The sequence below is a fragment of the Molossus molossus genome, unplaced genomic scaffold, assembly GCF_014108415.1.
Source record: "Molossus molossus isolate mMolMol1 unplaced genomic scaffold, mMolMol1.p scaffold_m16_p_22, whole genome shotgun sequence".
Classification (NCBI taxonomy): domain Eukaryota; kingdom Metazoa; phylum Chordata; class Mammalia; order Chiroptera; family Molossidae; genus Molossus; species Molossus molossus.
Genome location: NW_023425358.1, coordinates 3,142,610 through 3,166,988, shown reverse-complemented (window position 1 = coordinate 3,166,988; position 24,379 = coordinate 3,142,610). Strand labels below are relative to the sequence as shown.

At 43.4% G+C, this 24,379-nt stretch overlaps 1 protein-coding gene across 1 annotated transcript in view; it reads right to left on the bottom strand.

Moving 5' to 3' along the window:
- The window catches only part of JHY (junctional cadherin complex regulator), a 124,446-nt gene that overhangs the window by 89,614 nt on the left and 10,453 nt on the right, over nt 1-24,379 (bottom strand). Inside the window, exon 2 of the mRNA XM_036276991.1 lies at nt 16,865-17,381. Coding sequence (XP_036132884.1) covers nt 16,865-17,381 — 517 coding nt within the window. The remainder of the gene's footprint in view (nt 1-16,864; nt 17,382-24,379) is intronic.

Here is a 24,379-nt window from a genome sequence, read left to right as displayed (position 1 = left end):
TGAGCACCCAACAGGTGGCAGCTAGACTTGGTATATGGTGGGATACTTTCTCAGTGGCCTCAGACTCAATACTGGCACCAAGTTTAAGCCTATACAGGTCTGGTGAACACCTCTCACCTCTACTTGGTGACTTACTGAGAACCTATCACATGTGACTCAAGTGCCACCAGAGGCTTTTGCTGTGACTGAGCCTAACAGGCAGCCATCAGGCAGAGTCAAGCAGAGGCAGACCTCAGGGTTCTTAGGGACTTTTGCTGACCTGTCCCCAGGCCCACTGCTACTAAAATCTGGCCTTTTTGTGCAGCTTAATCCTTCCTGAGCACTCCCAGACCCAGCAGAGACAGCCGCAAACTGTGGATTGTTTTGTAGCTCCAAACAGGTTGCCCACTGCCAGTCACAGGCAGCATCTGACACTGGCCTACACCACATTCCTTCCAAAGAGGCCCCAGAATCAACACAACCAGTGGCCAGCATCAGAAAACATCAGAGCAGTATCCAATTAGTTTCATAAGCAGCAAAACCTGCTGAGGCAAAACCAGCCTGTGTGGTCAGCACCTGCACAGCAGCTTGTGTGATGTGGTCAGGGTTGATCCACACAATCAGCCAGCCTGTAGGTCGACCCTGCACACAAAGGGGCCAATAAAAATCAAGACTAACAACAAGAGGGCTCACATAACTCACACAAGGGACATTCTTGGAGCACCCAGTGAGATGATCAAGGAGACTGTGCCACTGGGTCTCACAGGACACCTATTACATAAGGCCATTCTACAAAGGCTGGGAGTCACAGCAGACCTACCTAATACATAGAAACAAATACAAAGAGGAAGCTAAAATGGAGAGACAAAAAACATGCCCAAAATAAAAGATCAGAAAATCTCCAGAACTAAAGCTAAATGAAGTGGAGGCAAGCAATCTAACAGATATGGAATTCAAAACAATGATTATAAAGATGCTCAAGAAACTTAGGGGAAGAATGGTGAAATAAATGAAAACTTAAAAGAAATAGTATGCATAAAAGAGGACATATAACCCATAAAACAGAACCAGTCAGAAATGAAGAATACAATACCTGAAATGAAGACTTCACTAGAAGGAATAGGCAGTAGGTTGCATGAAGCAGAAAATCAAATCACAGAATTGGAAGACAAAGTAGCAGAAAACAATCAGAGCAGTAAAAAATAAATAAGTAAAAAATGAGGATAGTTTAAGGAAACTTAGGGACAGCATGAAGCATAACAATATCCTCATAGGAGTGCCAGAAGGAGAAGAGAGAGAGAGGCAAGGGTTCAAAAACCTATTTGAAGAAACAATGACTCAAAACTTCCTTAACCTGCTGAAGAAAAAAGACACATAAGTCCAGAAAGTGTAGAGAGTCCCAAACAAGATGAACCCAAAGTAACCCAAACCAAGACACATCAAAATTAAAGTCACAAAGATAAAAGACAAGAAGAGAATCTTAAAAGCAGCAACAGAAAAACAGCTACCTACAGGAGAGCTCTCATTAGACTGTTAGCTGATTTCTCAACAGAAACATCTCAGGCCAGAGGAATTGGCATGAAATATCCAAAGTGAGGAAAACCGAGTACCTACCACCAAGATTGCCTTACCCAGCAAGACTATCATTTAAAAAACAAAAAACAAAGAGCTTCCCAGACAAGAAAGAGCTAAAGGAGTTCATTGCTACCAAACCAATATTAAAAGAATGGTTAAAAGGTCTTCTTTAAGAAGAAAAAGAAGAAAAAATAAAAACACAGCAACATAGTTAAAAGAATAAAATGGCAATAAGTATGCACCTACTAATAATTACTTTACATATAAATTGCACAAATAAATAACATAGGGTAGCTGAAGACATAAAAAAACAAGACCCATATATATGTTGTCTACAAGAGACCCACCTAGAAATGAAAGGTACACACAGACTAAAAGTAAAGGGATGGAAAAAGATATTTCATGCAAATGGAAATGGGGGGAAAGCTGGGTTAGCAATACTTATATTTGACAAAAAAGACTTTAAAACAAAGTAAGAGACAAGAGGATGTAACCCTATAGACATTTACACACCAAACATAGGAGCACCTAAATATGTAAAGCAAATCTTGATGGACATAAGGAAAGAGAAACACAATAATACAGTAATATAGTAGGAGACTTTAACACCCCATTGACATCAATTGACAGATCTTCCAGACCGAAAATCAAAAAGGAAACAGTAGCAATAAATGACACAATAGAAGAGATGAATTTGATTGATATCTTCAGAGTATTTTACCCCAAAACAGTATTATATACCTTCTTCTCAAGTACACATGGAACCTTTTCTATGATAAACAACATGTTAGGACACAAAACAAGTTTCAATAAATTTAACAAGACTGAAATCTTATCAAGCATCTTTTATGACCATAATGGTATGAAACTAAAAATCAATCACAAGAGAACACTGAAAAATACACAAAGACAATGAATGAATTAACAATGAAATCAAGGAAAAAAATCAAAAGATACCTTAAAACAAATGAAAATGAAAACACAACCACCCCAAATCTAATGGGCACAGCAAAAGCAGTCCTAAGAGGGAAATTAATGGCATCACAATCCTACCTCAAGAAATGAGAAAAATCTCAAATAAACAATCTAACTCTACACTTAAAGAAACTAGAAAATGAACAACTAACAAAACCCAAAGTGATAAAAGAAAGGAGATAATAAAGATAAGAGAAGAAACAAACAAAATAGAGTCTACAAAAACAATACACAAGATCAATGAAACCAATAGCTGGTTCTTTGAAAATATTAACAAGAAGACTCATCGACAGCCCTGGCCAGTTTGGCTCAGCGGTTAGAATGTCGGCCCGTGGACCAGAGAGTCCTGGGTTTGGTTCCCGCTAAGGGCATATACCTCAGTTGCAGTTTGTCCCCGGAGTTGTGTGGGTGGCAACCACTCGATGTGTCTCTTTCCGCTGATGTTTCTCTCTCCCTCCTTCTCTCCCTCCCACTCTATCTGAAGATAAATGCAAAAATGTCCTCGGGCGAGGGTAAAAAAAAAATCCTTTAAGGGTTTTCTATAAAAAAAAAAAAAAGAAGACTCATCAAGAAAAAAGAGAGAGGACCCAAATAAATAAAATCAGAATGAAAAGAAGTAAAAAATTGAATCCATAGAAATACAAGGCACTGTACAATCCCATTTACCATTGCGGCAAAAAAATTAAGATACCTAGGAATAAACTTAACCAAAGAAATAAAGGACCTATTCACAGAAAACTACAGGTCATTGAAAAAAGAAATAAGAGGAAGATATAAATAAGTGGAAGCACATACCTTGTTCATGGATTGGAAGAATTAACATCATTAAAATGTCCATACTACCCAAAGCAATCTATAAATTCAATGCAATCCCCATCAAAATACCAATGACATACATCACAGAACTAGAACAAATACTTCAAAAGTTCATATAGAATCAAAAAAGAGCATGAATAGCCACAGCAATCTTGAAAAAGAAGAATAAAGTTGGAGGGATCACAATACTGGATATCAGTTTATAATAAAAAGCCACTGTAATCAAAACAGCCTGGTATTGGCACAAGAACAGGCATATAGATCAATGGAACAGAATGGAGAACCCAGAAATTGACCCAAGACATTATGCTCAATTAATATTTGACGAAGGTGGCAAGAGCATACAATCGAGTAAAGACAGCCTCTTTAAAAAATGGTGTTGGGAAAACTGGACAACTGCGTGCAAAAATATGAAACTAGATCATCAACTTACACCATACACAAAAATAAACTCAAAATGGATAAAAGACTTAAATGTGACCTGTGAATACATAAGAATCATAGAAAAAAATGTAGGCAACAAAATTTCAGGCATCATACGCAGCAGAATTTTCATTGATACATCACCTAAGGCAACAGAAACAAAGGGAAAAATGAATACATGGGACTACATCAAACTAAAAAGTTTCTGCACAACAAAAGATACAATCATCAAAATGGAAAGGCAACCCATCCTATGGGAGAGCATCATTGCCAGTGATATATCAGATAAGGGGTTAATTTTAAAAATATATAGAGTACTCATACAACTCAACAAACGGAAGACAAAGAACCCAATTAAAAAATGGGCATAGGACCTAAATTGACACCTCTCAGCCAAGAGACATATGAAAAAATGCTCAACATCACTAATCATCAGAGAGATGCACATTAAAACACCTATGAGGTATCACCTCACACCTGTCAGAATGGCAGCCATCAACAAATCATCAAACAACAACTGCTAGCGAGGGTATAGAGAAAAGGGGACTTTAGTACACTGCTGGTGGGAATGCAGACTGGTGCAGCCACTATCAAAAACAATATAGTGTTTCCTCAAAAAATTAAAAATTGATCTGCCATTTGACCCAGTGATCCCACTTCTAAGAATATATCCTAAGAAGCCTGGAACACCAATCAGAAAGAATATATGTACCCCTATGTTCACAGAAGCACTATTTACAATAGCTAAGATCTGGAAACAGCCAAAGTGTCCATCAATAGATGAATGGATAAAAGTGTAGTGGTACATATATACAATGGAATATTATGCAGCTGTAAGAAGGAAAGATCTCTTATCATTTGAGATGACATGGAAGGACCTCAAGATTATTATGTTAATCAAAATAAGCCAATCAGAGAAAGACAAATACCACATGATCTCACTTATTTGTGGAATATAATGAACAAGGTGGGCTGATGAACGTAATAGACCCAGAGACACAGAAATTAGTATGGTTCAGACTGACAAACCTCAGAGGAGGGAGGCAGGGGGAAGGTGGATGGATGAGCTCAATCAAAGAACTTACATGCATTTATGCATAACCAATGGACATAGACAGTAATGCTGGGGGTGGATGGGGGGCAGGATGAGGAGGAGGGTGTCTACGGGGAAAAAGGAGAAACATATGCAACAAAAATAAATTAATAAAAATTGGAAAAAATAAATAAAAGGCATCCAAATTGCAAAGGAAGAAGAAAAATTGTCATTATTTGTAGGTGGCATGATGTTGTATACAGATAATCCTAAAGATTCCACTAAGAATCTATTAAAACTGATAAATGAATTCAGCAAAGTAGCAGGATACAAAATAAATATCCAGAAATCAGTTGCATTTTTATACACCAATAATGAACTATTAAAAAGGGAACCTAAGAAAACAATCTCAATTACAATTGTATTAAAGAAAAGCAAACAAACAAAAAACTAGAAATAAATATAACCAAGGATGTAATAATCTGTACTTGGAAAATTATAAGACACCAAAGAAAGAAATTGAAGAAGATACAAATAAGTGGAAGCATATATCATGTTCATGGATAGGAAGAATTAACATCATTAAAATGTCCATACCACCCATATCAATGTATAGATTCAGTGAAATTCCTGTCAAGATACCAATGGCATATTTCACAGAACTGGAACAAATATTACAAAAATTTATATGGAAGCACAAAAGACCCTAAATAGCCACTGCCATCTTGAGAAAGAAGGACAAAGCTGGAGGAATTAATCTTCATGATATCAAACTATACTACAATGCCACAGTACTGGCATAAAAACAGACATATAAGTCTATTGACGAGAATAGAGCCCAGAAATAAACCCACGTCTTTATCCTCAATTTTTGACGAAGGAGGCAAGAACATATTATGAAGGAAAGACAGTCTAAAAATGAAACCATTCACCAATGATACATCTGATAAGGGGTTGATATCCAAATTTTATAAAGAAGTTATACAACTAAACACCAACCTCCCTCCCCCAATCCAATTAAAAATGAGCAGCCCTGGTCTGTGTGGCTCAGTTGGTTGGAGGGTTATCCTGACACCAAAATGTGGTGGGTTCAATTCCTGGTCACGGTGCATGCAAGAAGTAACACTGGATGTTTGTCTCTCACATTGATATTTCTCTCTCTCCTTCTTCCTCTCTCTAAAATCAATTTCTAAAATTGGGCAAAGAATCTTTTTTTAAAAATGCATCTTTATTGTTGAAAGTATTACAGATGTCCCCCTTTTTCCCTATTGATGCCTTCCTCCTTGCTCCCGCCCCAATCCTGTCTTCCCCACACTATTGTCTGTGTCCATTGGTTATGCATATATGCATATAAATTCTTTGGGTTATCTCTTCCCGCCCACCCTCCCCCATTCCCTCTGAGGTTCATCAGTCTAACAACCAATCTGTATTTCTAAATCCCTTCACCATTTTTGCCCATCCCCCAACCCCACTCCCATCTGGTAGCCAACAAAAAGTGCTCTATATCTATGAGTTTGTTTCTGCTCTGCTTGTTCATTTTGTTTGTAGATTAGATTGGTGATAGGTATGTATTTATTGCCATTTTATTGTTCATATTTTTTATCTTATTCTTTAATAAAACCTTTTAACATTTCATATGATGTTGGTTTGGTGGTGATGAATTTCTTTAGCTTTTTCTTGTTTGGGAAGCTCTTTTATATGTCCGATTCTAAATTATAGCTTTGCAGAACAGAGTAATGTTGGTGGTAGGTTCTTACTCTTCATCACTTTAAATATTTCTTGCCACTCCCTCTGGCCTGAAAGTTTCTTTTGCGAAATCAACTGACAGTCTTATGGGAGTTCCCTTGTAGGTAAATAACTGTTTTTCTCTTGCTGTTTTTATGATTTTCTCTTTGTCTTTAACCTTTTGCATTGTGATTATGATATGTCTTGGTGTGGGCCTCTTTGGGGTCATCTTGTTTGGGACTCTCTGTGCTTTCTGGACTTGTATGTCTATTTCCTTCACCAAGTTTCATGTCATTAGTTTTTCAAATAGGTTTTCAATTTCTTGCCCTCTCTTCTTCTTTTTGCACCCCAATGGTGAAAATGTTATGCTTGAAGTCTTCCCAGAAGCTCCTTATACTAGTCTCATTTGGGGGGATTCTTTTTATTTTTTGCTATTCTGATTGGGTGGTTTTTGCTTCCTTATGTTCCAAATTCATGGTTTGATTCTCAGCTTCATCTACTATTGATTCCCTGTAAATTATTCTTTATTTCAGTTAGTGCATCCTTCATTTCTGACTGGTCCTTTTTTATTCTGTTGAGGTCCTCACTAGTTCCTTTAGCATTCTTATAAACCAATGTTTTAAACTCTGCATCCATTAAATTGCTTGTCTCCATTTTGTTTAGTTCTTTTCCTAGAGTTTTCTTCTGTTTTTTTCATTTGGGACATGTTTCTTTGTCTCCTCATTTTGGCTGCCTCTCTGTGTTTGTCTCTGTGTGTTAGGTAAAGCTGCTTCATCTCAGAGGCTTTGTAGGGTGACCTATTATAGTAGGTGTCCTGTAGGGTCTGGTGGCACAGCTTCCCTGATCACCCCAGCTGGGCACTCAAAATACCCCTCTTGTGTGGGCGGTACACCTTCTGTTGTAACTGAGTCTTGATTGCTGTTGGCATGTCAATGAGAAGGATTTACTCAGGTTGATCAGCTGCGAGGACTGGCTGTGCCTACTGACCACATACCTCTGACCATCTTGGTGGACCAGCTGTGCAGGGGCCCACCACACACAGGAAGACATATTTCAGCAGGGCTCTGGTATCCAGTGAGTCCACCCCTAGAGTATGTCACTTGTGGAGGTGGTTGGGTGGTAGTGCTTCAACATGGTCTGAAGCTGTCCACCAAGTGTGCTGGCTCTGGGGCAAGATCAGCCACTGCCTGTGTTCTACCCGGGGCCACCAGGCATAAACTACAAAGAGATCTGCAGATGGCTGCTTTTTGTGCTGAACTTGGAGCTGTCCAGACAAAGCCAAGCTGTGAACCAAGGCTAGCTGCTTCTAGTGCTGGGCCTGGTGCTATGAGAGGTACAGGCTCACTGAGGCCAGAAGCTGCTTGTTTGAGAGAATTTAGAAAAATCTGAAGCAGAGGCTAAGACAGGCCAATCCTATGACAAAGCCACTGGAAACAGTTTGGGTGGCCCTGAAAGATTGGTGGAGCAGGGCCTTAGGGAGTCACCAGGGCGGGACAAACAGTGTGAGCAGGTTGCTGGAGTCCCAGATATGGCAGCATCTGCTGCCCCAGGGAAGGGCTCACCAAAGGAACAAAGGCCTCTGACAGCACATCTGTCCAGGAGAAAGCTGCCTCTCCAGCCCTCGCTCCAATGCCAAACAGCTCAGTTCTTCCCCGTAGGTTTCTGGTGCTTATACTGTCTTGAAGACTGTAGGTGATTAAATAAACTTTCTATATCCACATTTGCAAAGTATCTGTAATTTCTCTTCAAGAAATTACAAGGAAAGAATACCGCAGGAAGCACTCGCTGTTTTCTGAGCCCATACTGACCTTCACCATCTTCAGTCTTCAAAGCCACACAGAGTCAAGATAGAAAGGTAGCTCATTTTTCAAGACACAATTTCTTTAATGGTAGATTATAAATGGACTCAAATTCTAATGAATTTCAGACAAATACTTTTGGGTACTGAATAAATCATGTGTAAAGCAAGCACTGAAGAGTCACCAGTAGTTACTGTCCAACTGTGATACTTAGGTGCCCCCTAGTGTGTGTAGGATTTTACGTCAGTTCCTTGCTTCACACATCATGTGACTAAGATCTTATAATGTATTCAAAGGCGACTTTTCCAGTGCATTTTAATGTATGATGGACAGATCTATGAAAAAAAATGGCCAAAATATTGTAGAGTGATTGAATTTTAAAAAATCAATGGTTCTTGTAAATAATGCTTCTATGAACATAGGGGTGCGTACATTCTTTCTGATTGGTGAAATCTAATGAACAAAATGAACTGGCCAACAAAATAAGTTCTAAGGCATGGAGGCATGGAACAGACTCACATGTCTTGGGGGCAGAGGGCGACCATGAGAAGAGACAAACCGAAGAACTTACATACTTATATGCATAGCCCGTGGACACAGACAATAGTGTGGTGAAAGCCTGGGTGGGGTTGGGGCTGGGGGGTGGGTAAAGGGGGAGGAAATGGGGACCACCTGTAATACTGTCAATAGTAAAAAATATACATATATTAAAAAATCAATGGTTCTATTCTGAGCCATTATTCACAGACAAAAAAAATAAAAGCAATATTAGTGACTCTGAGCAATCAAGGGGTGTGAAGTTACAGGGGTTCCCCTCAAAATGTGTGGTTCAACCTACGAGCGATGAACGGGGTGAAGCGCACTGCTGAGCGCCCCTGCTCCTCTCCTCCCTGCAATGAACCGTCTGTGAGCCTTCCAAAGTTCTTATGTACTCCAAGCAAATGTACACATTTCATTCCTCCCCACCTTTTCATCCTACACCTTTAATTTCTCTCTTAATAATAAATCCTGATAAGTTGTCCATAACAGTTCATAAAGATCATCCTTTTTTAAACAGCTACAGTTGTACTCTGTCGTTTGGATATAGTACAATTTACTTAAGTACTCCCCAAATGATAGACATTTGGGTGGTTTCCAACCTGCTGTTATTACAAACACGGATGAAATAAATGATTTTATACAGGAGTTATTTCAAAACTGCACACATATAACAGATAAATTACTAGGAGTGGAATGTGTTGGGTCAAACAAAAATAATAATTGCTAATGGTTATATAGCACTTGCCATAAGCTAGCATTTGATCTACACATTCTACATATATTAACCCATTTATTCAACCTTCTTAATAAGATTATTAAGAACAATTATTTCCATTTTAAAGATGAGAAAACTGAAGCACTGGGAGGTGAAACCACCCAAAGTCAGACAGCTAGCAGGTATTAGTGTCAACTGACCTGTCTCCAAAGCTTATACTCTTAGCTATTACACTTTATTTTCTCAAGGAGTATATGTATTTGTATTTTAAATAGACATTAACAAATTTCCCCCCATTACTGATATACTGATTTATTCTTTCACCAGCTTGACTATATTTTTTGCCCATACGTTCATCCAACTTAGGAAATTTTGTTGGTTTAATTATAGGTGAAAAATGGAAGCCCAATGTGGTGTTAATTTTCATTTTTCTTATAATAACTGAGGTTGGATATTTTTTCATAAGCTTAATAGCCATATGTATTAACCTTTATGTGAATTATCTTTTCATATCTTTTTGTGTATTTTTTAAAATGTCCATGGCATGACATTCAGTCCACTAAGCCACACCAACTGGGCCTTTCATGTATTTTTATATTGAAGTATTGATCTTTTTCTTATTGATTTCTAGGAGCTTTTTAGATATTTGTGATATTAGTGAATTTGTGATATGTAAGAAATATTTTCCTAGTTCTTTATTTTTTGACTTTCGTATGCTTTCTTGTAGTAGTTTTTGATATTTATATAGTCAAATTTGTCACTTTCCTATAGATTCTAGGTTTTAAAAAATGTCAAGATTTTGTTCCGGTCAGGATAGCAGGTAGGTAAACACGGTATCACGTCCTCCCACAACCACGTCAAACTTACAGCTAAACTACTGAACAACCATCGTTCAAAACCGCCTGACATCCAGTTGAATGGAAGTCCTACAACTATGGAATTAAAGCAGCAGCCACATCGAGACTGGTAGGAGGGCGGGGGCAGACGGGCTGGTCCCACACCCACGTGTGGCAGATAAAAATCAGGAGGACACCTCGGCTGGGAAGGTCCTCCCTGAGGACTGAGGGGGTCTCCATCCCACACCAGGTGCCCCGCTCAGGGTTCCAGTGCCAGGAAGAGAATCCCCATCACTTCTGGCTGAAAAACCAGCGGGAACTGAGGCTCAGGGAGGCTGAGGCTGCTGGAGCCCCAGGCAGCTCCTCTTAAAGGGCCGCGCTCAGACTTATCAGACTCTCTCCCTCTAAGCTTGGAGGGGAGGCAGCTAGAGGGACGCCAGAGACATACAGGGAAGAACTGAGCTGTTTGGCATTGGAGCAAGGGCTGGAGAGGGGGCTTTCTCCTGGACAGACGTGCTGTCAGAGGCCTTTGCTCCTTTGGTGAGCCCTTCGCTGGGGCAGCAGACAGCCTCATAGCTGGGACTCCTGGCTCACACTGGTAGCCCCGCCCTGGTGATTCCCTGAGGCCCCACCCCATTCAACTTTCAGGCCCACCCAAGCTGTTGCCACTTGCTGTTGCCATAGGATTGGCCTGTCTTGGATCCTGCTTCAGGTTTTCCTAAATTCTTTCAAACAAGCAGCATCTGGTCTCAGATAGCCCCATACCTCTCCTTAAGTAATACACAGAAACAAATACAGGGAGGCAGCCAAAATGAGGAGACAAAGAAACAGGTCCCAAATGAAAGGACAGAACAAAACCCCAGGAAAAGAACTAAGCGAAATGGAGATAGCAACCTAACAGATGCTGAGTTCAAAATACTGCTTATAAGGATGCTCAATGAACTTAGTGAGAACCTCAGTGAACTTAGTGAGGGCCTCAAGAGCATAAAAAAGGACCAGTCAGAAATGAAGGAGGCACTAACTGAAATAAAGAATAATTTACACAGATTCAATAGTAGAGTAGGTAAAGCCAAGAAGCAAACTGTCAATTTGGAATATAAGGAAGCAAAACCACCCAACCAGAACAGCAAAAAGAAAAAAAAAAAATCCAAAAAATTAGGATAGTGTAAGGAGCCTCTGGGACAACTTCAAGCATGCCAACATTCGCATCTTGGGGGTACCAGAAGGAGAAGAGAGAGAACAAGAAATTGAAAACCTATTTGAAACAATAATGTAAGAAAACTTCCCTAATTTGGTGAAGTAAGCAGATATACAAGTTCAGGAAGCACAGAGAGTCCCAAAAAGATGAACCCCAAGAGGCCCACGCCAAGACATACCATCATCAAAATGCAAAAGGTTCAAAACAAAGACAGAATCTTAAAAGCAGCAAGAGAAAAGCAGTTAGTTACCTACAAGGGAGTTCCCATAAGGCTGTCAGCTGATTTCTCAAAAGAAACTTTGCAGGCCAGAAGGGAATGGCAAGAAATATTCAGAGTGATGAAAAGCAAGAGCCTACAACCAAGATTACTCTATCCTGCAAAGCTGTCATTTAGAATTGATGGCCATATAAAGAGATTCCCAGACAAGAAAAAGTTAAAAGAGTTCATCACCACCAAACCGTTATTATATGAAATGATGAAAGGTCTTTTTGAAGAAAAAGATAAAAAATATGAACAAACAAAATGGCAATGGATACATATCTATCAACAATTGAATCAACAAACAAAATGAACAGGCAGAACAGAAACATTCTCATTGATACAGAGAACATTTTGTTGGTTGCCAGGTGACAGGGGGGTTGGGGGAATGGGTAGAAAAAGGTGAAGGGATTACAAGTACAAATTGGCTGCTAGACTGACAAACCTCAATGGGAAGGGGTTGAGGGGTGGGAAGAAATAAACCAAAAAACTTATATGCATAACCAAAGGACACAGACAACAGTGTGGGAAGAGGCAGGAGGGGGACAGGAGTGGGGAGAAGCGGTCAATGGGGGAAAAATGAGGAACATCTATAATACATTCAACAATAAAGATTCAAAAATTTCAAGATTTTAAGGAAATTTTTCTGTTTTTAATGATTAATTTTTTTAATTAAATATTTGATACATTTAGAATGTATCTTGTATGATATGAGGTATGGATCCAACTTTATTTTTCCCCAGGTGTCTTACCTAGTTGTCTAATTGAACAACCCTTGTTTTCCTCACTGATTCGAGATCTTTATCAAATCACAGATTCAAATCTTATATTCTTGTATGTGACTTGTTTCTCTTTCTAGACTTTGTGTTCTGTTATTCCATTTTTCTATCTGTATGTGCATTAAATATTACTTTCATATTTAATTATTAAGGCTTTATACTATACTAAACTATACTATACTATAATCTAGTAGGGCTATTTTCTCTTATGAAGACTCTTAACTTCCAGAGCTTTCTTTATTATTTATGCTGTTTTTTTTTTATTCTTTTAAAAAAATCCTCATCCAATGATGTCAGTGGAGTGTTGAAGTCCCCTGCTATGATTGTATTGCTGTCAATTTCTCCTTTGAAGTTGTCCAGAGGTTTTAAAATATATTTTGGTGCTCCTATATTGGTTTCATATTATTTACCAAGGTTATATCTTCCTGTTGGATAGATCCTTTTAATATTATGTAGTGGCCTTCTTAGTCTCTAGTTATGGCCTTCATTTTGAAATCTATTTTATCGGATATGAGTATTGCCACCCTGGCTCTTTTTTCCTTTCCGTTTGCTTGGAAGATTTTTTCTATGCCTTCACTTTCAACCTATGTGAGTCTTTTGTTGTGAGGTGGGTCTCTTGTGAACAACATATATATATGTGTGTCATGCTTAAAATCCTCATCCGAGGATATTTTTCCCCCCATTTATTGTCAGAGGGGAGGGAGAAAAAGAAAGAAAGCGAGAAACATCAAACAATGTGAGAGACACACATCGATTGGTTGCTTCCAGAATGACCTCGACCAGGGCCAGGGATCGAACCACAACTGAGGTACGTGCCCTTGACCAGAATCAAACTAATACTCTTTGGTCCACAGGTGGACGCTCCAACCGCTGAGCCAAACTGGTCTGGGCCATGTCAGTTTTTCATATGAACTTCACAATCAGCTTTTCAAATTTTATTTTTAAAAAACCTATTGACATTATTATTTGGATGTTGTGAACTTCTTAGACTTATTTTCAAATTTTCTTAAATACAATACACTACTTAAGACCCTTAGGTCTGCTGCAGCTGGGCATGGTGCTCACAACAAAACGATGTGTTAAAAAGCTGAGTTTTCGTGGTTGTATGTATGGTAATTGAGATTCGTTTATGCACTCACTTAACAATAGATGTTATTTATCATCTTGATGTTCCTAGTTATAAGACACTTGTCATCTCAAAGAAATTAGAAAGGGAAAACAGATCGTTCAAACATGAAAAACTTCCGGAAGGATGTTGCTTAACTGAAAACAATAGCCCCCAAACCTGCCACCCCAACTTCATACCTCCTGCCCTCAGTCAAAGGAATGCTCCTCACAGCCACTGAAATCTCCAGTGCTTTGTGGTACTGACCCAACTTTGGCTTTAGGTTTCTGATAAGCACTTCATGTTCTTTAAACTCTAGCCCCTTGCTCCTCAAAGTGTGGTTCATGGACCAGCCGCCTTGGCATCACCTTGGAGCTTGTTAGAATTGCACACTCTTGTTCCTCCACCAGACCTGCTGGAGCAAAGTCTATACTTGAACAGGACCCTGAGGTGGTCCATAGGCACCTGTAAGTCTGAGGATCAAAAGATCAGTGGTTCTCACAGTGTGAGTCTGACAGCAGAATGGCTTTGTCTGGAACCACGTAGAAAATTCAACTTCTTGGGCCCATCCCTACACCTCCTAAATCAGAAGTGCATGGGTTCCGCGCAGCAATCTGTTCTAACAAGCCTCTGAACGATTCTTACATGTGCGAATGAGTGAGAATCACGGCTCTAGGTCAGTGACTCATCCCTGGCCAGATCTAGGTAGCTCTGGCAACTCCCCATGCTAAGAGGGCACCGCTCATAAGTTACATCAGAACTTCAGGGTTTCAGGCTAAGCAGACAGCATTTTAAAACTATACAAGGTGAGTCCAGTGTGAAGTCACAGGTGAGGACCTCTGTCCTGTCGCAAACAATGCTTCTCAAACCCAGCTTCATCCGAATCACCTGAGGGTCTTTCAAAAAAAACAAAAAACTGATGCTCAACATATTCAGAGATGTAAGTTGGTTTGGATAAAGCCGAGAATAACTTTAAAAAATTTTTGTTTCTTGGGTGATTTTAATATCCAGCCAGGATTTCAAACCACTGTTCTAGAAATGCCATTTCCCCTGCATACACTTCAAGTCACATTAAAGAGAATAAAGTTTGGATGTAATGGAAGAGACGCATTTTTCAATTCCACATATTTACTGAGTTCCTGCAGTATGTTAGGCTAGTTACTATGAAGATTAAAATTAGTGCAAGGCATAGTTCTTGACCATAAAAGAATATATACTCTGTATTGGCAGAAGGACTCCTCATTTCATATATAAATCATTATTTAAAAGTAATATATTCTATGATACTGACTATACTTTTAAAAGTTACATATATCATTACATCACTGTTAGGTCAAACTAATTTTTATCTTTTTTAAAAGAACAGGAGTAAAGATGAAGAAAATATGTTAGAAATGGTTATAAAACAATTTTGAATACGATAAGCAATCAGCCCTTAGATATTTGAACCAGGAGAAAGCAATGGACAAGGCCAATGGCCAAAGAATAATTCATTAGCTTAGAGACTGAGCAAGCCTAAAATGCTTTAACATCTCCTCCTTGGCACAATAAAAATTATGCTATGGACTCACTGAAAATCAACTCAATCCAATAGTGTTTAGTAAATTAAGTTATAAATACTAAAATAATTGGCAACTAAGAGCAATTAAAGAGCTTATAATAAATATTTCCCCCTTTTATTATTAGAAATATGACTATTTTGGCTATTTTGCCTCTCCTATATCAACTTATTTTGAGAACACAGTTAAAAATAATAAAATATATCCTAGCCTGGGAGAAATAACTAGCTATAAACATTTTCCACATATATTGGACTATCAAATTTATTTATAATTTTAAATGAGCAGTTAAAATTCAAAATTTCACATAAGTTTATGAAACCAAAACATTAAACATCTAAATGTGGGTCGAAATGTTGAAAACTCTGCTTGAATTCAGCTGTTTGTTTTGCTAATTCAGCTCAATGTACTGCACCCTTGCCCGTGTTCTGCTCCTGGTTACAAAGGCCAGAGTGTGACACACGCTTCACGACGACACGAGGAGAACCCTTTCCTTTCTTTAAATGTGAAGGTCTAACTGGCTTTATTAAGTGATTCACGAGTCGGGCACCATCCCATCTGGCAACTAAAAGGTGCCCCCTATAAAAGGAATTTAGAGTCAAGGAAATAATCACAAATGTTCATCCCATCTCTCTTGTCCCATCAGAAAATACAGGCTAAAATAGGCTACCGCACCTTAAATGATACCAATTTAGATCTGGAATAGGTCTAAGGGAATCCCTATGTAATGTAATAACCTCTCTTTCATATTTAACTGACCCCACAATAGTAGGTGATGAATTTCAAGCTGTTCCCCCAATGAGGGTGGTGGGCATACTGGTTCAGCTACACTCGTTTGTGTCCATAGACATGTTCATTAGGAGGAGGGTGCCCATTAAACAGAAGTTCACTGGCTTCAAGGTTTTAAATCCATCATCTGTGAGAGAACTGACCTTCAAAATGGTCAGATGAGAAAGGGAGGACATTTGTTATTATTCTAATGTTATAGATAGAGACTAAGGTTTAACAATGAAGGATGGCGTAGTGATTGTCAATGGGGTTAGAAAGGTAATAGAAGAGCCTGGATTTTTAAAAAAGTATCCAATGTTGTATCTGCCTCCCTCCCACTGCCACCCAGTAAGTATTCAGCATCTGATTGAGAACCACTTCTGTGTGAGTTATTAAAGGGCTGGGGGCATCTGACGGGTTGAAACCCAGCACTGTATGGAAACAAAGGCCACGACCCAGGAAATCCACCTACAGGGTCATATTTTATCTGTGGGAGCATGCGCTCAGGAAAATTCTATGGTTCCTTGAATGAACAACATTTTAGAGATAGTAATCGACTTACAGAACTATAAACCATTCATGACTTTTATTTTGCTTTTAGGAATTTGTGGATTAATTGCCTCCATTCTTCAAAGAGGGCAAGGTATAGGGCATTTGCCTCACTCAGCCAGGTGTTTACAATGACATCACTATCCCAGAGGACTGATATCCAGCCATTTCAAACAAAGGCAAATTCCAGTATAGTGCTTCGGATGGTGTTTTTAAGTTGCTTCTACATACCTGTTCTGTGTGAGTGTCCTCCCTCTTTTTATTGTGAAGTTGAAGATAAGAGTCCACTTTGGGGGTGGGTAATCCCAAAGTCAGCTTGTTTTGTTCCACAAAATATGGTTTGCACTTCTTTCGCCGAGGACCACGTGATCTTGGCAAGAAAACCTCATTGTGTGAACTTGAACTCTTCAAGTACGGAGAGAGGTTGCTGGACTTCTCTGCCAGATCACTGCCGCTCAGCTCTGAAGACGGGCTGCTGTGATGGGCACCACGCTCGTAGTGTGGGCTTACAAACTCACTACCAAGTAAGGAGGCTTCACTCTGTGGGCTCTTGTCCTGTTCGCCGTCCCCGGCTGGGAGCTCCACAGAGGTCTCCTTGGAGGGGTAGAGCGGACACAGGGTCGGGTCGGCTGCGGAGCTGTCTGCAGATCCCGGCAAGGCTCCCTCAGCCGACGCCCGCCCTGCCGCTTTATTTCTCCAGTCTGGGTCATAGCGGAGATCTGAATATTTGTCTTCTTTGGGTTGCTGGCTGCCCAGAGCAAAAAAAAAAAAAAAATCAAGGACTTAATCGAGATACATTTACTCATTATATTAGGTTGATAATTTTATTTAATATAAATCTCAATCTTCCTCCTATACTTTTCATTTTACTATTGATATGTTAAAGACATATCTCAGGCTCACATTAGGCCTGCACACTACACATGAGGGTAAAAGGTCTTAGTTATTAAAGTTTATTAAAATATGGAATAAAAACAGGGGAGAGTTAATTTCTAAATGCCAGGAAACGCCTGAAAAACAAATGTCTCTAATGTTAAACCAGCCAATGACTGTGGCCCAAGGAATGCTGTTACTGAGGCACGCCATAAGGATTTCGCTGAAGGTAAAGTTGGCTCCACAGTTCAGGTGGCCATACACACATCTGGCTCTACCTAGGGAGCGAAATGTGGCTGTCACCTGGACAGTGTCTCAGTCTTTCAGAGGCAAAGCAAGATCTGCCCCCAGCTGAACTCCTACAGAGGTCCATCCTCCTTTTCAGTGACTACTTTTCAGCTCACTTTGTGCTTGCAGACTTTACTAAATGTACTACAGAAAGATCCCAAGGTTTAGAATCAGAAGGTGGCTCACCGGGAAGCTCTTGGTTCACCTGTCTTGGTTGTCAGGTCTGTAGACAAGTCCGCGTGTACTGTAGCTGTAGGACAATCTTGTTTGAATAAAAGTTTAAACAGATGGTCCTGGCTAAGGGAAATGAACTGGAGGGAAGTCCATAAACAGCGTATAAGACCCCAGATAAAGTCTTCTCTTTCCCCATGGCAATCTCAATTTGTAAAGCACCTTCTAGTCTTAACCAAAAAAGAAAAAAAAATGCTGGTAATGTGGTATATTAAATGGCCCCTTTGATCTTCAAAAGCTAAATGGGAGAGATTTTCCTGCCTTGAGTTCAGTAGATGAATCCTCTAATCAAAAAGGAAATGTAAATCAGCCAGGCTTCTTATGCTATTTGATATTCCCATTTACAGAGGACATAATTTCATGCTGGGTAAACAAACTAATGGTGCCCCTGATGCTAATTTGCTCTTCTTAATGTGGACCTAGATTTACTTGATTTGATGTAAGGAAAAACTAGAACAAGCCAAACTCCCATGTCTTGCTAAATTGTCGTTTTGAATTTTTTAGTTCACATGTTAAGATGGAAAACTTTCTGGAACTGGCTGCTCTTCCTTCACCATCAAGGGAAGAGACAATACATTCTCCTCCAGCAAACGCCTGAATGAAGGTGGTCCTCACCTCTCAGGAACCGGGCATCACGTCATGCAGCTCACCACCCCCTGGCACCATGGCGTCCACTGGGCTTCCAAGAGGTTTCCCCTGTGACGTCCCATCACGAGAACCCACGGTATTTTTTAGCCTTGCCCTTTGCCTGTTCCAAGGGTCACTGGGTATGTACTAGGGCATGGAGTGGTCCAGCAAGGCACACCTGAACTTGGGATTGGACAGACCTGGCCTGTCACTACCTATCTGTATCAGTGGGCAGATCATGTTGTCTCTGAGCCAGTTTCTGTCATCTGTAAATAAGGATAAATGCTATGTATTCTGTTTATTATTCAGGATTGCATAAGGATCAAAATGGGACATTATGTCTGAATTAATACTGTGTATTTGTGCTTCTTTCCTTTTCACTATGGGGACCTGTCCCCTCACCTAGTTAAGGTTGTGGGCACCAGGGATAGAGGGTTCTCTTTCCTTCCCTAGCCTAGCTCTCTGCCCTCTGCTCTAACACAGAAGGATCAACAAGTGTTTCTTAAACAACAGAGCCTCTAATAATACTTTTGTCAATACAAATGTAGTATTAGATATTCATTTTATTAAACCAGTAGTAGTAAATTAGAAAAATCTCAACATGCAGAAAAGCTTCTAGCATTGGACCAAATTAGTGATTTTAGGGTGTAACTTGCACCCAGTTACATGTGAAGTTCCACTGTGGTTGTGTAGGTGGAAAGAGATGATAAGGAGTACCTCAATTATATCTTCAAGTAAACAAAGATATAAAACATTTTGTAATGAAGGTGCTGTTTCAGCATATCCATGATATAGTGAAAGGAAAGGGAATTTAACTCTCCTCACTGATTTGCTTGACTTAACAGAATTGTACTGACCTCAGCTCTTTGCCCACTCACTGGTTCTCACTCACTGAGCACTTGTTAAGCTAGAGGAATACAGTGGTGAACTAACTCACAGCCCCAATAACCAAGGAATGTTGACTAGTTATAAAATCAGGTGGTCTTCAGTGACTGAAGGAAATGGATTCCTGACTCCATCCCTGCAGTAATACAAAAAAACTGGCACTCATTGGTCATCCTATTTAGTCAGCACCAGCTGACAGGGGCGTCAGTCTACAGTCATGGCTACAGCTTCCTGCCACATGAAATCTCCATAGCACTTTGCTTCTCCAAATAACAGTCTGGAGTACTTTGGCTCTGAGGAATGGTATAGCCGAGTGTCTCAGGACAAGGGTCCTGGAATCCGACAGCCTGTGCTCAGTTCGTGGTGCTACCAGTTACTGTGTGAGCACGGGCCAGTGCTGAACTCCTCCCGGTGACTGTGTGAGCGCGGGCCAGTGCTGAACTCCTCCCGGTGGGGCTGTGTGAGCGCGGGCCAGTGCTGGACTCCTCCCTGTGGGGCTGTGTGAGCGCGGGCCAGTGCTGAACTCCTCCCGGTGACTGTGTGAGCGCGGGCCAGTGCTGGACTCCTCCCTGTGGGGCTGTGTGAGCGCGGGCCAGTGCTGAACTCCTCCCGGTGACTGTGTGAGCGCGGGCCAGTGCTGGACTCCTCCCGGTGACTGTGTGAGCGCGGGCCAGTGCTGGACTCCTCCCGGTGACTGTGTGAGCGCGGGCCAGTGCTGGACTCCTCCCGGTGACTGTGTGAGCACGGGCCAGTGCTGGACTCCTCCCGGTGACTGTGTGAGCGCGGGCCAGTGCTGAACTCCTCCCGGTGGGGCTGTGTGAGCACGGGCCAGTGCTGGACTCCTCCCGGTGACTGTGTGAGCGCGGGCCAGTGCTGGACTCCTCCCGGTGACTGTGTGAGCGCGGGCCAGTGCTGGACTCCTCCCGGTGACTGTGTGAGCGCGGGCCAGTGCTGGACTCCTCCCGGTGACTGTGTGAGCGCGGGCCAGTGCTGAACTCCTCCCTGTGGGGCTGTGTGAGCGCGGGCCAGTGCTGAACTCCTCCCTGTGGGGCTGTGTGAGCGCGGGCCAGTGCTGAACTCCTCCCGGTGTGACTGTGTGAGCGTGGGCCAGTGCTGGACTCCTCCCGGTGACTGTGTGAGCGCGGGCCAGTGCTGGACTCCTCCCGGTGACTGTGTGAGCGCGGGCCAGTGCTGGACTCCTCCCGGTGACTGTGTGAGCGCGGGCCAGTGCTGAACTCCTCCCTGTGGGGCTGTGTGAGCGCGGGCCAGTGCTGAACTCCTCCCGGTGTGACTGTGTGAGCGTGGGCCAGTGCTGGACTCCTCCCTGTGGGGCTGTGTGAGCGCGGGCCAGTGCTGAACTCCTCCCGGTGACTGTGTGAGCGTGGGCCAGTGCTGGACTCCTCCCGGTGTGACTGTGTGAGCGTGGGCCAGTGCTGGACTCCTCCCGGTGACTGTGTGAGCGCGGGCCAGTGCTGAACTCCTCCCTGTGGGGCTGTGTGAGCGCGGGCCAGTGCTGAACTCCTCCCGGTGACTGTGTGAGCGCGGGCCAGTGCTGGACTCCTCCCTGTGGGGCTGTGTGAGCGCGGGCCAGTGCTGAACTCCTCCCGGTGACTGTGTGAGCGCGGGCCAGTGCTGGACTCCTCCCTGTGGGGCTGTGTGAGCGCGGGCCAGTGCTGAACTCCTCCCGGTGACTGTGTGAGCGCGGGCCAGTGCTGGACTCCTCCCGGTGACTGTGTGAGCGCGGGCCAGTGCTGGACTCCTCCCGGTGACTGTGTGAGCGCGGGCCAGTGCTGGACTCCTCCAGTTGACTGTGTGAGCGCGGGCCAGTGCTGGAACTCCTCCCGGTGACTGTGTGAGCGCGGGCCAGTGCTGAACTCCTCCCGGTGACTGTGTGAGCGCGGGCCAGTGCTGGACTCCTCCCGGTGACTGTGTGAGCGCGGGCCAGTGCTGGACTCCTCCCGGTGACTGTGTGAGCGCGGGCCAGTGCTGAACTCCTCCCGGTGACTGTGTGAGCGCGGGCCAGTGCTGAACTCCTCCCGGTGACTGTGTGAGCGCGGGCCAGTGCTGGACTCCTCCCTGTGGGGCTGTGTGAGCGCGGGCCAGTGCTGGACTCCTCCCGGTGACTGTGTGAGCGCGGGCCAGTGCTGGACTCCTCCCGGTGACTGTGTGAGCGTGGGCCAGTGCTGAACTCCTCCCTGTGGGGCTGTGTGAGCGCGGGCCAGTGCTGAACTCCTCCCGGTGACTGTGTGAGCGCGGGCCAGTGCTGGACTCCTCCCTGTGGGGCTGTGTGAGCGCGGGCCAGTGCTGGACTCCTCCCGGTGACTGTGTGAGCGCGGGCCAGTGCTGAACTCCTCCCGGTGACTGTGTGGGCGCGGGCCAGTGCTGGACTCCTCCCGGTGACTGTGTGAGCGCGGGCCAGTGCTGGACTCCTCCCGGTGACTGTGTGAGCGCGGGCCAGTGCTGGACTCCTCCCGGTGACTGTGTGAGCGCGGGCCAGTGCTGGACTCCTCCCGGTGACTGTGTGAGCGCGGGCCAGTGCTGGACTCCTCCCGGTGACTGTGTGAGCACGGGCCAGTGCTGGACTCCTCCCGGTGACTGTGTGAGCGCGGGCCAGTGCTGGACTCCTCCCGGTGACTGTGTGGGCGCGGGCCAGTGCTGGACTCCTCCCGGTGACTGTGTGGGCGCGGGCCAGTGCTGGACTCCTCCCGGTGACTGTGTGAGCGCGGGCCAGTGCTGGACTCCTCCCGGTGACTGTGTGAGCACGGGCCAGTGCTGGACTCCTCCCGGTGACTGTGTGAGCACGGGCCAGTGCTGGACTCCTCCCGGTGACTGTGTGAGCGCGGGCCAGTGCTGAACTCCTCCCGGTGACTGTGTGAGCACGGGCCAGTGCTGAACTCCTCCCGGTGACTGTGTGAGCGCGGGCCAGTGCTGGACTCCTCCCGGTGACTGTGTGAGCACGGGCCAGTGCTGGACTCCTCCCGGTGACTGTGTGTGCGTGGGCCAGTGCTGGACTCCTCCCTGTGGGGCTGTGTGAGCGCGGGCCAGTGCTGAACTCCTCCCGGTGACTGTGTGAGCGCGGGCCAGTGCTGGACTCCTCCCTGTGGGGCTGTGTGAGCGCGGGCCAGTGCTGAACTCCTCCCGGTGACTGTGTGAGCGCGGGCCAGTGCTGAACTCCTCCCGGTGACAGTGTGAGCGCGGGCCAGTGCTGGACTCCTCCCTGTGGGGCTGTGTGAGCGCGGGCCAGTGCTGAACTCCTCCCGGTGACTGTGGGAGCGTGGGCCAGTGCTGGACTCCTCCCAGTGACTGTGTGAGCGCGGGCCAGTGCTGGACTCCTCCCGGTGACTGTGTGGGCGCGGGCCAGTGCTGGACTCCTCCCGGTGACTGTGTGAGCGCGGGCCAGTGCTGGACTCCTCCCGGTGACTGTGTGAGCGCGGGCCAGTGCTGGACTCCTCCCTGTGGGGCTGTGTGAGCGCGGGCCAGTGCTGAACTCCTCGGTGCCTCAGCTTCCTGACCCGGAAAATGGTATGGATAATAACAGCACCTACCTCATAATATGGTTGAGAGGATTAAGCAAATGTATATATATGCTTAGAACTATGTCCTTGACACAGAAAAAGGATCACATAGGGTGCGATATGAAAGCATGTCAGTGAGCTCTCTCTGGTCCGGGCTTGCTGTGTGTTACATTCAGTTGCCAAGACAGAACATTGTTGCACATTGTTCTTGCTGCTGATGTGCCTCATGGGGTTCTTCTCTCCCTAGAGCTTACGTTATTTCCAGAGTATCAAGTTGTCTTGTTATGCACTAAGTGGCACCTTAGTGGCCTGAAAAATTAACACCTCTCTTTAAAAATCCGATTTTTTACCATGACTTAGGCATCACGGAGAATCTGTTTGAACTGTGATTTAGGAAATAAGATTAAGAAATGTCAGAGTTTCCACATGATGAAATATCTTAAGAACTGCTGAGAAATGAGGAGGAGGATAAAACTGGGAGGATTAAATTACTTTAGGCCTGTAGGAACAGCTGTAATTTCTAGCCTCAACAAATTTCCATTCTGAAATGCTCAGAGAAGCAACATCACACACTACGGGGAAGACTAATGTTTTAAGTGGAACCTAGAAAATACAGAGGGTTTTGAAACAAATCAGACACAATGAACGGCTTTGGCTAAGAGAAATGTGTTTGAACCAATGGTTTGAAGAGACACTTTAATAATGTATACATACCAGACAGAATCTGACAACGTGGTGCGTGGTGCTTGAAAGAGCATTAATCACACTGCACCATTTACACCTGTAACGACCATCTTAAAATATCCCCTTCCCTTTCTCGATGGAAATCATATATTGAAACAAATGAGAGGTTATGTTTTGCCAAATCATGAGCATGGAAAGCTGTCATATTTTACAGAAACAAATCTAATGGTCAAAACGGAACATGATACTGAAGGACCCCATTGTCCTGAGCTTGTGTGCAAAGAAGCTCAATTGTGTTTTGTGGTCTAGGTCAACACACTGGAACAACGTGAGTGTGAAGTGCTCCTTTATCAGTAATCATCTGCACACAAAACATGCCTCCCTTTCCTCTCCATTTGACAGAAACGTTACTCGGCAATGAGTACGAGAATCTTTTGTTACTGTTCAGACAACAGATGCCAGGGCTCACTTCAGACGCCTGGGTTAGAAACGGAGGCGGCGAGGAAGGGGAGGTGGTCTCATGTGCACATGCCGGGATATTTGCTGGCTTTAATGGACCATATTTGGTTACTGACTGTGACAATTTCAAACAAAATAAAATCAAATCTCCACTTAATGAAGAGCCTCATATTCGGTATAGTAT